The sequence below is a fragment of the Sinocyclocheilus rhinocerous genome, unplaced genomic scaffold, assembly GCF_001515625.1.
Source record: "Sinocyclocheilus rhinocerous isolate Xijiao unplaced genomic scaffold, SAMN03320098_v1.1 scaffold565, whole genome shotgun sequence".
In the NCBI taxonomy this organism is placed as follows: domain Eukaryota; kingdom Metazoa; phylum Chordata; class Actinopteri; order Cypriniformes; family Cyprinidae; genus Sinocyclocheilus; species Sinocyclocheilus rhinocerous.
The window spans coordinates 12179-25935 of NW_015646384.1; the positions used below are offsets into that span (position 1 = coordinate 12179).

A 13757-nucleotide genomic window follows, 5' to 3' on the forward strand; every position below is an offset into this window, starting at 1 on the left:
CGAGGCGTAAAGTGCCTCAGTGAACTAATACAGTGATATAAGACCTCAGATCTCAGAATACACTTTATTGATGATTATGCAAACTATATACAGGCAAACAAATGAGGTCAGAAGAACGCAACGCACTGCATTTTCTTTATAATTGCTTTCCCTTACCACTAATCTATAGAGTCAACAGTCCTACAAAGATATCAATACCACGATTAGTTTTAACAATATGCAACCACTTTATATTAACATTAAATTAGGAGTTCAAAACCGCCTAGGTGTATTATTGCTTCAAATTTAAACCGGAGAAAGCAGTGACGCGTTATCGCACACAAGGGACCGTCTGACAATTCCACCGACTGGATTTATTATTATTATTATTAATTATTATTATTATCAGCTTTTCCACATGTTTATACTGGCCCCAATAATCAAAACTTCTACTTAGCAAAATGTGTGTGAAATATTTTGAATAGAAATATTCACAGCTTAAATACATAACTATGTAAAATTTCAGGACCTAAAAATGCAAGCCCTGGAAATACAAGGCATTAAAATGCAAGCACTGTTAATGCAATGCATTATTTTTTCAGTTAGTGCTATTCAACGTGCTTTTTTGTTTCAAAGACATATGTCATTATTTTTCTTCTATAATTACAGAGGTTTGAATGTTGATGTTTTATTGAAAATATTTAATTTGAAAACACTATCAAGGAGATCAGTGTTTGCTTTCTTTGGGCTCTTTATCTGAGCATTTATGAAGCGTGTTTGCATAACAAAAAAGGTAAGAAAATGTGCACAGGTATTGATGGTTATATATTAATGCTGACATAATATCATAAAGTGCATGAAGTGTTCAAAGACATATGGCATTATTTTTCTTCCATAGTTATGTTTTAAGATAAAACTTGTTCAATTTCAAGAAAAAAAGTCTAGATAAAATGTTGAGAATAAACTCATTAAATTACGAGAAAAAAGACATTAAATTTTGAGGGAAAAAAGTAAAGATAAATGTTAAAAATAAAGTCATTAAATTACGAGAAAAAAGTCGTTAAATTTCACTTAGTGTAAATGTCTATTGAAATGTAGGCTATTATATGTGGCCCGCCAATCATAATTTACAAATCATGCAGTTTCACAATGTCAACACAAGGTGAGAGCACTAAATTTTAGGTCAGATGTATCAGTAAAACGTGAGTGACAACAATTTGGTAACTCATATGTGCTGTCTTTAGTGCACTAAAAGCAGTACAGCACTACCCGTTATTAGCTCTGCCTAAAGACAGCGCAGCGCAAAGTCAGAACAAATGTGTTTACTTGCTGACAGGTCTAGATCAGGCAACTCGATCAGGGTAACTTTTTTTAAATTGGTGATGGTGTTTAAGATATTAAAGGGGTCATATGATGCTTTTTTAAAGATAATTATTTGGTGTATTTGGTGTAACAGAATATGTTGACATGCTTTAATGTTCAAAAAACACATTATTTTTCAAATACTGTACATTATTGTAGGTCCTCTATGCCCCGCCACTCTCAAACGCTTCGTTTTCTACAAAGCCCCCTCCTTTGACAAGCGCAGTCTGCTCTGATTGGCCAGCTGACCCAAGCACTCGTCGGAAATGTAACGCCCCTTACCATAATCCCGAGCTTCATCTTTCAAAATAAATGTAAAGACAGAGCCCGAAAGGGGAACAGAGTCACGTGACAGACACAGTGATGAAGCTGGTATGTGCTCTCTCGCGCGCACAATCAGCTTGTAACACTCCAAAGAGAAAGGAAAACTTGAAATCGCATCATATGACCCCTTTTTGTAGGTTTAAGAGTGAAATGGGAAAAAAAATTATTTTTTATTTACTAGCTCTGTTGCTTGGACTAAATTACCTGGGTGTATTCAAGAGATACAAGTTGATAGTATTTTTAGAGGGGAAGTTAAAAAATGGTTGTTTTATCATTGATGTTTTGAAGTTTGTGTGGTGAGTTTCTGAACCTGATGTGGATAACACTCCATTTATGATTTATTCGTCCATATTTTTTAAATACAGAGGACCACAATGGAAATAAGCCGAAGGCTTTTTTGTGTATTTTATCCTCGACAGTTTATATGTATGAATTAGTCTTTGTGGACTTTTTTGTATTATGTTTTAAATTTTGTCAAATAAAACAAGCAAACAAACAAACCACTAAACAGAGCTGTAAGAAGTGTTCGAGTTTGGAGCAGAGCTCTCCGATACAAACCACAGACTCTGCTGTGATTTAAACACGTTTAAAGGCAGATGAAACAGCGCTGCAATTCTCAACAACATTGACGCGGAAAACAGGAGAAACACTGCAACAACAATCCAATTAGATTACTTTTCAATCCACAAATCAATATTTACAATGGATTTACTGTAGTAACACTTAACCTGCCTAATTAATACATTATTATTAAACACTCGTTAAGCAATTGATTACCACTTTTCCGATGTGATATGTGATGAGAAAAGGAAGAAAAGTTCGGCTAAAGACGGTTTCAAACCCTAGTCGATCGCATCACACGCTATGTCTCTGCGCATTACTCTCCAACCTTCGCCACTGCAGACGCTATTTGACTTTGTCCAACGAGATGAAATGAATGACACGAGTGTGTTTATTCTCTATTTTTCTCAAAACACAACTTTTTTTCTCGTAATTAAATGAGTATATTCTCAATATATAATTACGACTTTTTCTCGAAATTTAGCGAGTTTTTTTTCTCAAAATTTAACAACATTTTTCTTGTCATTTAATGACTTTATTCTCAACATTTTATTTAGACTTTTTGCTCGAAATGTAACGAATTTTTTTCTCTCGAAATTTAACAACTTTTTTCTTGTAATTTAATGACTTTTTTATTATTGCTTGGCCCTAATCCTCTTCCATACATGTTAGTTAATGCATTAGCTAATGTTAACAAATGAGACCTTGTTGTAAAATGACACTTGTCTAAGTGTTATATATATATATTTGGGCTGTCAATCGATTAAATTTTTTTTATCTAATTAATCACATCCTTTTTCTGTGATTAATCGCGATTAATCGCACACTTCATGAAATTAAGCATAGATCATTTATCTTGTTTCAAATGTTTATTTTGCCATCCTTTGCTATATTCAGTAAAGTAAACCAAAAGATTGAAGGGTGATTCTCAAAAATATATCTTCTGCAAGCTTTTTTCAAGATAAATTTAGATGTCTTTCCAAAAAAGGACACTTAGAAACTCCAAAAGGACACCAAAGAACCAAATGATATAAGGAGCCAATATAAGCACATATGAAAGAAAGAAAAAAATCTGAATTTTATAGTATGTGTACAGTGCAACAGCAAAGAGCTTTTTTACATTTTAGAGAAGCCAAGTTGCGATACCGAACAGGACCACATGGAGATGCCAAAAAAAACCTAAACCAATCGCCTGCTGACTGCATATATCTACAGTACACGGATCCATTCCGTATAACTAAACACAGCAACATAAACATGACAAATCAAAACATTATCGTGAATGTGTGTGGAAACAACGTGAATGTACGGAAATGTCTGTGCCTGTGCATAAATACAATGTATGATCTGTGCGTCAAGAGCACTCATGCACGCATTTATTATAACGGACTCACGCGTGCTTACTGTACGACTCCTGTACGCCACCGCAATCGTCTTTACTTTGATTGCAGTTTTCATCCATCAAAACTTTACTAGCGAGACTGGTTATCCAGTCGAGAAAACGTAGTTTGCATCTCATCTGGCCATACATGTATGTGTTGACAACCCATTCAGCCTGTACTTCTACTTCACACAGCGCGACATGTGAGGGCTTGCGCTTGTCAGAGACAATCACAGAATATGACAGAACTCGTGTTTTAAGCGAAACACACTGGAATGAACAATATATATATATATATGTGTGTGTGTGTGTGTTTGTGTGTGTGTGTAATAAAAAGTATTAATTGACATCAATTATCAGTTATAAAAAAAAAAAAAGCCACCATACACTGTAGTGATAGTGGCCATTGAAAAACCCATAAAAGTCAAACAATTAATTGGCATATCAAACCAAACTAATTATTATTTGCTCTACATATGCATCAGCTAACTGTCACAGTATTACGGTTTCAGGAAAAGGCTGACGTTGGGTCCGGTTGTGAGGCGGGTCTGCGGCAAAGGCCTCGTCCAAGGACTATTTTTCAGGCAGGACTGACAGCTCACAGTAAACCCCGCAACAGAGAGGGGGGACATAGCAAACAGGATCACAACAACCTGGTAATACTCACATACACACACAAAGCCTTTTTATTCTGTCAGACACACTGAAATCAAGGCCGACATACAGAGATCACCCTCGCGGCAGATTAAAGCTGTCATGCCACTGTCAGCTCCTCACACTTTACTCAACAGCTTTAAGTCGAGCTGTCGATCACTGTCTTTATGTTGTCAGACATCTGAAGTTGCCTGTACCCCAGCCAGTCAAAACAGTGGTCTTGGAAATTCAAGTATGGAAAATCAGCCCCTCCCCCCTCTATTTCAATATGTTATGACTTTTTTCCATAGTTGTTTTGTCTGTGTTGTGATGAGATGAGCAAAGACAGACAAAGTGTGTATGACATTATGGTTTGGAGAGAATTTGCAAAACAATAAAATATATACAGTAGTGTATAAGGCTGGGCATAGGCGCCGATCCCGATCCCTCGAGCACCCACGGAAATGATCGCGCACCCACGGAAAAACACGAGATAGTCTCCATTCATTTTAACCAGTAAGAAATGGATTGCAGCTTGTACGACTTTATTCTCATTTTCATAGTTAATTTGAGGCCGTTTTTGGCGTTATTTTAATGGCAAATGTCAAGCATTGTAATACGAGAGGGCATCAGCACGAATCTCTCTGCTTGTAGCAGGTTTATTGTCCCATATAGTGATCATGGCTCTGTGCTCCCTCAGACAGTGTGGTTGAGCACCCATCGACAGAAACATAAATCGGCGCCTATGAGGTTTGCCGATTTTTCCGATTTTATCGATTAATTCTAATGTAATGTTTTGCCGCAATTTTATTTTTTAGAAATCAAGGAATCACGATTTTGAATAAAATATTACCAAGCCTTAGAATTAAACACTTTGACAATATGCCAATGATAACAGTAAAGAGAAAAGAACGATCCAACCACATGTCGGTGCACATGATTAACCGCTCACATGTGACGCGCTCATATCGCTAGATGCCATTCATATAGAATGTGCTTTTGTGTTGACAAAGATGCAATGCGGGCAGTGGAATAGGAAAAACATGCAAGAAGATAGGAGTGAACTTCTTTTAACTTGAGCGCTGTGTTTTTAATGCCGTTTCATGCATGAGACGCTGCAAGAGACGCAAGCGCAACAGTCAAACAAGCCTATGTTTACATAGAAAAAAACAATAGAAAAGCAGCGCAATCGAATACTGTATATACTGTATACTGTATTCCTGATATATGAATACTGTATTCCTGATATTTCATGTTTGCATCATGGTGACAGGCTGAAAGCTGCTTTTCATTGTTTTTACAGAACATTTATAGTTAATAATTGTCTACTTGTGTTGTACCTTCAGTCATTTTGAATTTGAATAACCTTGACTTTTGAGATTTTTTTAAGCATTTTCCTCGTATTATTTCTGAACATATAATATATGTAAGACAAGTTTGTACAAGATGTAGTTGTAGTTCATGCATCTTTTTTGCAAAGATATTTAACAAGTGATTTGTTTAACATTTACATCATGTTGACAACTTCACGTGTGGTGCACTTGGAATAGAATTTTCTTTAAATAGAAGTTTAATAAAGAACAAGTTACTTGAATCATGTTGTAGTAGCATTTTCTAGTTCACTAGTTAAAAATTGTAAAAAATCTAAATCGGGCAAATGTTCTGAAAAAAATCGAGATTAAATTTTTTTGCCATATCACCCAGCCCTAACAGTATATATATAACCATCAAATATATAAATATTAGATAGCTAGTTTAGGTGGTTGACCCGGCTGGTAGGGATCTGATATGTGTTTTCCAAAAGCATTGTTAGCCAGCTATGATCACAAGTTCAGTCATTATCAATGAACATTTGCAAACAGCATCACAAATTTGTGTGGTTGGAACTACAGTTCAGTTATCTACAGTACAACTACAATTCTCGACTTGTGGTTAGAAGCATACAGTAGCTTCTCGTTAGAATGACGTGGACTAAAGATTATGCACTTATGCAAAATAAGCAAGCTAACATGCAGTGCAGGCTATAACTTTTATTACATATTCCAAATATATACGAATTTCATTCTACAATATGTCTTTTTACAGTACATAGTTTGACAAGTGAATGAAAGTGCTGAGTTTCAATGCACTCTAGTGTGTCAGTATCTTTCAGGAGCACCTGGAGTGACATAAGAGGTAATCAAAAAGCTGGAATTAAAGCAAAACAGCTGAGAATAAAATAGAGTAAAATAGAAATAAAGTAGTCCTTAGATGCCATGTTTGTTAATTACATTAATGTTCTGACATTAATTAAATCCCAATCCAATTAATTAGTAGAAGCGTTTGCTGTTTTTTTAATGACAACCCTATGAACCAGCATGGTTTTATTGACAGAGATTACATGACTAGTTTGTTTTAATTTATTCTACAATGCATTGTACTGTGATAGTTCAGAAAAACACCCCTGGAAGACCAGTCAAGGGTTCTGCTGGCAAAACAGGGCATGACCGACTAAAACCAGCTACCATGTTCCACAGTGCAACTATTTTCGGTTAAATTCAACTAGGGCTGGACGATATGGCCAAAATTGATAACACGGTATATTTCTTAATTTCGGTCGATACGATATAATTCCGATATCGATATGAACACTATTTATCTGAAATAGAAATCTTTTGTAACATTATAAATGCCTTTATCATCACTTTTGATCAATTTTAAGCATCCTTGCTAAATAAAAGTATAAATTTCTATAATTTCTTTCCCAAAAAAATAATAAAAATTATACTGAATGGAATAGTGTATAATGTTACAAAAGCTTTTTATTTCAGATAAATGCTGATCTTTGGATCTTTCTATTCATCAAAGAATCCTGAAAAAAAAATTTACTCAACTGTTTTAAATATTGATAATCAGCAAATCAGCATATTAGAATGATTTCTGAAGGATCATGTGACACTGAAGACTGGAGTAATGATGCTGAAAATTTACCTATGTATGATCACAGGAATAAATTACATTTTAAAATCTATTCAAATAGAAAGCAATTTTAAATAGTAAAAATATTTCAACATTTTACTGTTTTTGCTGTACTTTGGATCAAATAAATGCAGCCTTGGTGAGCAGAAGAGAATTCTTAAAAAAAAAAAAACCTTAAAAATCTTACTGTTCAAAAACTTTTGACTGGTAGTGTAGGCTGATTATTCTTATAGATTGAAACAAATGTGCTTCAGCCAGAAAAAAGGGTATGAAAAGTGCTCCGAGTCGCTGCAGAAAACAAAAAAATTGAACAACAAAAACTGGAAATGTTGCTGGAGACGGGCTTATTTAAAATGAAAACTCATGCTCTGCTAGCAGGAGGCGCTTTTAGAGTGATAGAACTAGCGGTTTCTCCAGTAATGGCTGTAATCAAAGCAGCTCCGCTCATGAATGCTACTTTATCAGATCAAATGAAAATGCCATCGAAACTTTTCTGAAGACAGTCGGTTCCCTTCACAGATACATTTATATAAAACACCCGCGACATTTTTTGATTTTGAAACGTGCAGTGCTCATGTTTATTCAACGAAGTCAAACGGCACAAATAAATCAATGTATGGGAAACACTGGTAATGTATATCGAAATATCGGAAATGTGTTTAAAAATCATATCACCGTTATTGAAAAAAATTATATCTAGATACATATTGATATTGAATTATTGTCCAGCCCTAAATTCAACTTAAGCTGTATTGACATTACAGTGGCATGCCATCTCTTACCACAAAAAATAATTTTGACTTGTCTCACAGTTTGTAAAAACACACATAAAACATGTTGACAGAAATATAGTTGCATTGGAAATCTGCGAGAGCAGAAGCTACACATTTGCCCCCTAGACTTCTATAGTAACTATCATTGTAACTTTTTGTTTATTTTTGTTTTATTTTTGATGTGTTTTGTTTTTTGTAATGCTTTATTTTGTGTTTTGTCTTTTGTTTTGGGGTTGGGTTTGTTTTGTTTTGTTTATTTTTTATTTATGTATTTATGATGTTTTTATTTATTTCTATTTATTTTATTTTTGTTTTGTTTATGTTTGGGGGTGGTTTGTTTTGTTGTTTTTGTGTTTTTATTTTTTGTTTTATTTTGGGTTTTGTTTTGGGTTTTTGTATAACATTTGCCCCATAGACTTTCATTGTAACTATTTAGATTTTTTGTGTGTGTGTGTGTTTTATGTTTTGTGGTTTATTTTGCTTAGCTTTACTTAGACTTGTAATTGTGTGTGTTTGTAGGTTTCTAATGTTCCTGAGGGTCCCGCACTAGAACTCATGGAACAGGACTCTAAAGACTCCGCACAGAGCAGCACCACATCCATCTCGACAACTGACACAGTCAGCCAACCTGAGTACAAGGTACCAGGACACACACACACACACACACCCCTATCCACCTATCCTGTCATGTACCGTTCCTTTTTATGTTCATGCACAAACAACACATGAGTATCTATATTTGTCCACCTGCCTTTGACATGTAACAGTAACCTCATAGAACTACTCTGTTTGAATGCAAAGATAACAGCCTTTGTTCTCACGGTGTATCCTCTCCTTTGCGTGTCAATAAGCCAGGCAGCTGCGCGTTTAGAGAGCACTTATGACCATGACAAAGAGACCGTGAAGGTCTTGAAAGGGGGTTTTGTGGGTTGTAGCGTCTGGGTAAGTCACTGTTGACCACAGACTCATAAATACTCACAGACACTTGCACAGGTGAGGAAACAACAGGGCTGTTGAAATGGTCCTGATTGATTGAGAGTCATGCTCAGACAAGCTCAGTGTCTCAGTCCAGCTCTCTGAGTGCTACAGAGCATGTTATTGTCCTTTTTTGTGTAACAGGATCAAAGAAATCTGTGCAGTGATCATGTTAATTGTCCGTCTTATTTAAAGGGATAGTTCACTCGTAAATTAAAATCTACGAGTTGAAACCTGTATGATTTTTCATTCTCTGTGGAACACAAAATAAATTATTTAGCAGAATGTCCAGGCTGAAAAGGAACAAAAAGGCCTGAAAAGCACCATAAAACTAGTAAGGAAGAAGCCATATTTTGTGTAAGGAACAGAAATCTCATATGCCATTTTTAACTGAAATTTGTGACTCCTTCCTGTTCAAATCTGGTACAGGTTTCAGTGAACAGAAAATATGAAATCATGGTGAACTGTGTCTCATTTACATTTCTGCTCCTCAGGATAATAAAGGCTTTGGTATTGGAGAGTTAGTCTGGGGCAAGATAAAGGGCTTTTCTTGGTGGCCAGGGATGGTGGTGACCTGGAGAGCAACAGGGAAGAGGCAGGCCTCCCACGGCATGCGCTGGCTACAGTGGTTTGGCGATGGGAAATTCTCAGAGGTAGCAAACAAAACAAAGCGTTGTCAGAATACCAGAATACAGCAGTACTTGATAAATGCTATTGAATGGCATACTTCTTTTTTTTAATGTTAAAGGGATAGTTCACCCCAAAATGATATCATTATTTACTCACCCTCATGTCACTCCAAACCCGTAAGACCTTTGTTCATCTTCAGAACACAAATTAAGATATTTTGAAGAAATCCGAGAGCTTTCTGACCCTCCCATAGACAGCAACGGAACTGACATGTTCAAGTCTCAGAAAGGAAGGACATCATTAAAAGTCCATGTGACATTAGTCGTTCAACCGTAATTTTATAAATCTATGAGAATACTTTTTGTGTGCAATGAAAACAAAAATAATGACTTTAATCAACTATTTTTCTCCAAGTGACCATCTTCCGCCATTATGGAGAGTACCACAATGCTTTCTACATCAGCAGCAGCCCACGCATGCGGCGTGGTACTCTCCAGCACAAATTAACAACATGCCAGCAATATGTTAAGCATGTTAGCAATGTAATAACGACTTGGTAGCAACATGTTAACAACAACCTAAGCATGTTAGAAACATGTTGCTAACATGTTTCTAACATGTTTCTAATCATGTTAGAAACATGTTAGCAACATGTTAATCATGCTAGAAACATGCTAGCAATATGTTAATCATGTTAGCAACGTGATAACGACATGTAGCAACATGTTAACAACGCACTAATCATGCTAACAATGTGCTTAAACACACTAACAACATGCTAGTCATGATAGCAACATGCTAACATCATGATAATCATGTTAGAACCATTCTGGCGACATGCTAGCAACATGCTAATCAAGCTAACAACATGCTAGTATCATGCTAATCATGTTAGAAACATGTTAAAAACATGCAAATCTAAATTTTAAAATTTACAACTTATTCAAACTTCAAGCTTTTATAACTACTTCAAATTTTCAAGGTAGGCTTTCTCAAGCCAACCTAATGTTTGTCTTGACTTTTTTTATCTAGTTGAAGTTATTATTTGATACTGAGGTACTTCTGACATCACTAGTTTGAACCATAGCTCTGCTGTTATATGAATTGTGAAACAAAAGTGCCTGAAATTTACAGTTTCCCTCTGTAGCTGATTACTTAAATAAATTCATTAAGAAAATTCTCTGCAAAATTTCTTATTGTTATTATATATAAAATTAAATTAAACATGAAGTCATATTTTCTGTTTTTGTACATTGTGTATATTGTGTGTAAATTGTACATACAGTCAAACCAAAAATTATTCAGACACCAGATATAATTTTTTATTTTATTTTTTACTAGTGGGTGCAGGTAGTTCATTTATGTAAGTGAGGATAGCAAAATTAAGTAAACTGTGACATGTTATACCCAAAAAATTTTAATACAGTGGACTACCAGTTAAATTGATAAAAATTTGGGACCAAAAACTATTCAGACACTTTGACCTGACCATGTTTTGCTTAAGTGTTTTTTCTTTAATTGCCAATGCGACCTTTTTACACCACAGACTGAACAAAATTAAGCATTGCTTGGTAATTGGTTGACCTAAATTGGTATTATCTAATTGTGTACTTAAATTTAACAGCTGACATCTATTCAACCTAATAGAAGGATGGCATTATCAAGATGAATTTGTTCTGACACAGTTTAACTCTGAGTTCTTGTCATATTTTATTACCATTTTCTAAACTATAGTGAATAAACTGATAATGTGATAAATATTGAATTTGTCTAAATAAATTTTGGGTTTACTGTATATACATAAATATATAGAGAGAGTAAGTAAAATTATATATATAATTTTATAACAACATGTATTAATTACAAGGCCATGTTTTGAATTTCAAGCATTCTTGCCTTGAACCCTGGTTACTTTCTGACCCTGGTGTCGTGTATCTTGCAGGTGTCTGCTGACAAACTCGACTGCATCACAGCCTTCCCAAAGTTTTTCAACCAGTCATCCTACACCAAGCTGGCCTCCTACCGCAGAGCGATCTTCCAAGCCCTGGAGGTGAGAACAGAGATCAATCTCTGTTCATTGTTTTATAACACTTAAAGACAATTGTTGCCTATGGGCAGTTAGACACAACAATGCAGTTTACAACATCTTTAGTACATTTAATAGAGGATAATTATACAAATTTGCACCTGCTGTTCTGAAAGCTTGGAGCATGGGCTTTACTTGTACATTCTGAGGTGTGTATGTGTTTTTGTGTGAGATAAACGGGAAACTGGGCAAACACTCATCTGGAAAGTCTGGAATTCCCCATAGGTTCCTTAATTATCTCTCTGTGAATCGTACCTCCTAACAAACTTAACAAAAGCATCCAAGTCCAGACATGCACCAGAACAACAGGACTGGCTGTGCTTTACTTTCTCGCCCTCTCTATCGCTCTCTCTCTCTCTGTCTCACTCTCTCCCTGTTGTTGTACCCCCCCTGCTTCGCAGTCTATACAGCATGATTAATATCTGCAATTTGTCTCCATTTCCACGAAGAGGATAGTCTTACTGAATGTGTTATTTTAGACACAGTACACATAGTTGATTTTATTGCACTGGAGACTTACCTGGACGGTTTCTGTTTTCTTACACTTACTCTGACATACTGTTCTCCCGCTGTCCGTGTGTCCTCAGGTGGCTAGTATACGAGCAGAAAAGACTTTTCCTCCATGTGAGTCAGACAGTCTTGAAGAACAGATAAAGCCCACGCTCGACTGGGCTCATAACGGCTTTCTGCCCAAAGGTCAGGAGGGCCTGAAACCCAGAGAGAACGCAGGTGAGCACATGTCATATGACTCTCTTTTAGAACTCACACCCGATCCTTTGTAAAAAAAACTACTTGAGTAAAAAGGTTCAACATGGGGTCAAATATAACACGGTCAAAGGCATATGACAATAGGGTGTTTATCGTGAGCACAGTTTAAATGCATGAATATCAGTGCATTGTATTACAAAATATTGATCCATGTAGAATTTATTTTAACCAACTATAGCCCAAGAACATATGCTACAGTTTTGATTCACAAGTAAGGCAATTCTGGCTGATAACAATTTATACAATAAATATTTTTGTTATGGCCAATAAATGATAGATGGACAGTATTAAAATTCGGTACTGTTTTGTATAAATACAATTATAATAAAACACTAAAGACTAAAACCAGACATGAATTTAGGCATCACAGCATTATGATGTACAGTATGAAAATACATATTCATTTTGAGATTTGATAAAGATTACATTTAACAATATTATTGAATTTTTTGTGCTTTTAAAGATTAACTTTGGGTGATAGTTAGATGAAGGCAAAAGTAATCTAAATGTAAAAATTCAGAAAATGAGCACGACATATTTAAAATAAATAATTGCCAAAAATTAGCGCTTTTCTAATATTGGCCAGCAACCAATGTAGTATCGATATATCGTGCCTTGAGATGAGTTAGTTAGTTAAAAGCAAAAATAGATTAGAAAAGTGAAGTTAGCTCTGAGAAAAGCTCTAGCATTAGAAGCCACTTGGTTTGTTATTTTGCTAATAATGCAATGACATTTAGACAAATGCTCTTTTTCTGGTCACCGAATACACAGACTATCAAAATAAAAGACAAAATATCTAAATAAAAGGGTAACGTGAACCAACATGACACATGAACAGACAAACCCATAAAAACGCACTTAAACCGTTAAAGTGGTTTCTGCTGGCAGAATTTCAAGCATTGCCAACTTAAGTCATATGAAGTGTTAGCAACAGGAAAGTAATGTAACTTGTTGGTCAAGTTTTTCTCCAATTATCAAATTGGGAATGTTATGAATTCATTTGTAGTCTCACTGTAGTTGAGCTCCAAGACTTGCGGCCTATTTTTTTTTTAAGATTACATTTAATAGTGTTATTAAAATATTCGTGTTTTTTAAGGTTAATTTCAAGTGTATGTTAGATGATTAGAAAGGTAATCTAAATGTAAAATTATATTCAATATCAACAGATACCAATCCATTATAAAATTCAAAATAAGAGGGTAACATGAATCCACACAAGACAAAGTTTACATATAAATACCTAGGGGTATATATATATATATATATATATATATGAGCAATATCACTCTCGTACTCGAGCGATACCGGCTTTATATCAGCATGGCTG

The 13757-nt window shown here is 35.2% G+C and overlaps 1 protein-coding gene across 1 annotated transcript in view; it reads left to right on the forward strand.

Annotated features, from left to right (window-relative positions):
• Window positions 1-13757, forward strand: part of LOC107707738 (DNA (cytosine-5)-methyltransferase 3B-like) — a gene marked incomplete at its 5' end in the record, with an annotated part of 40092 nt that overhangs the window by 10041 nt on the left and 16294 nt on the right. The window contains 5 exons of the mRNA XM_016511826.1: window positions 4120-4263; window positions 8491-8610; window positions 9441-9599; window positions 11519-11626; window positions 12250-12391. Coding sequence (XP_016367312.1) covers window positions 4120-4263; window positions 8491-8610; window positions 9441-9599; window positions 11519-11626; window positions 12250-12391 — 673 coding nt within the window. The remainder of the gene's footprint in view (window positions 1-4119; window positions 4264-8490; window positions 8611-9440; window positions 9600-11518; window positions 11627-12249; window positions 12392-13757) is intronic.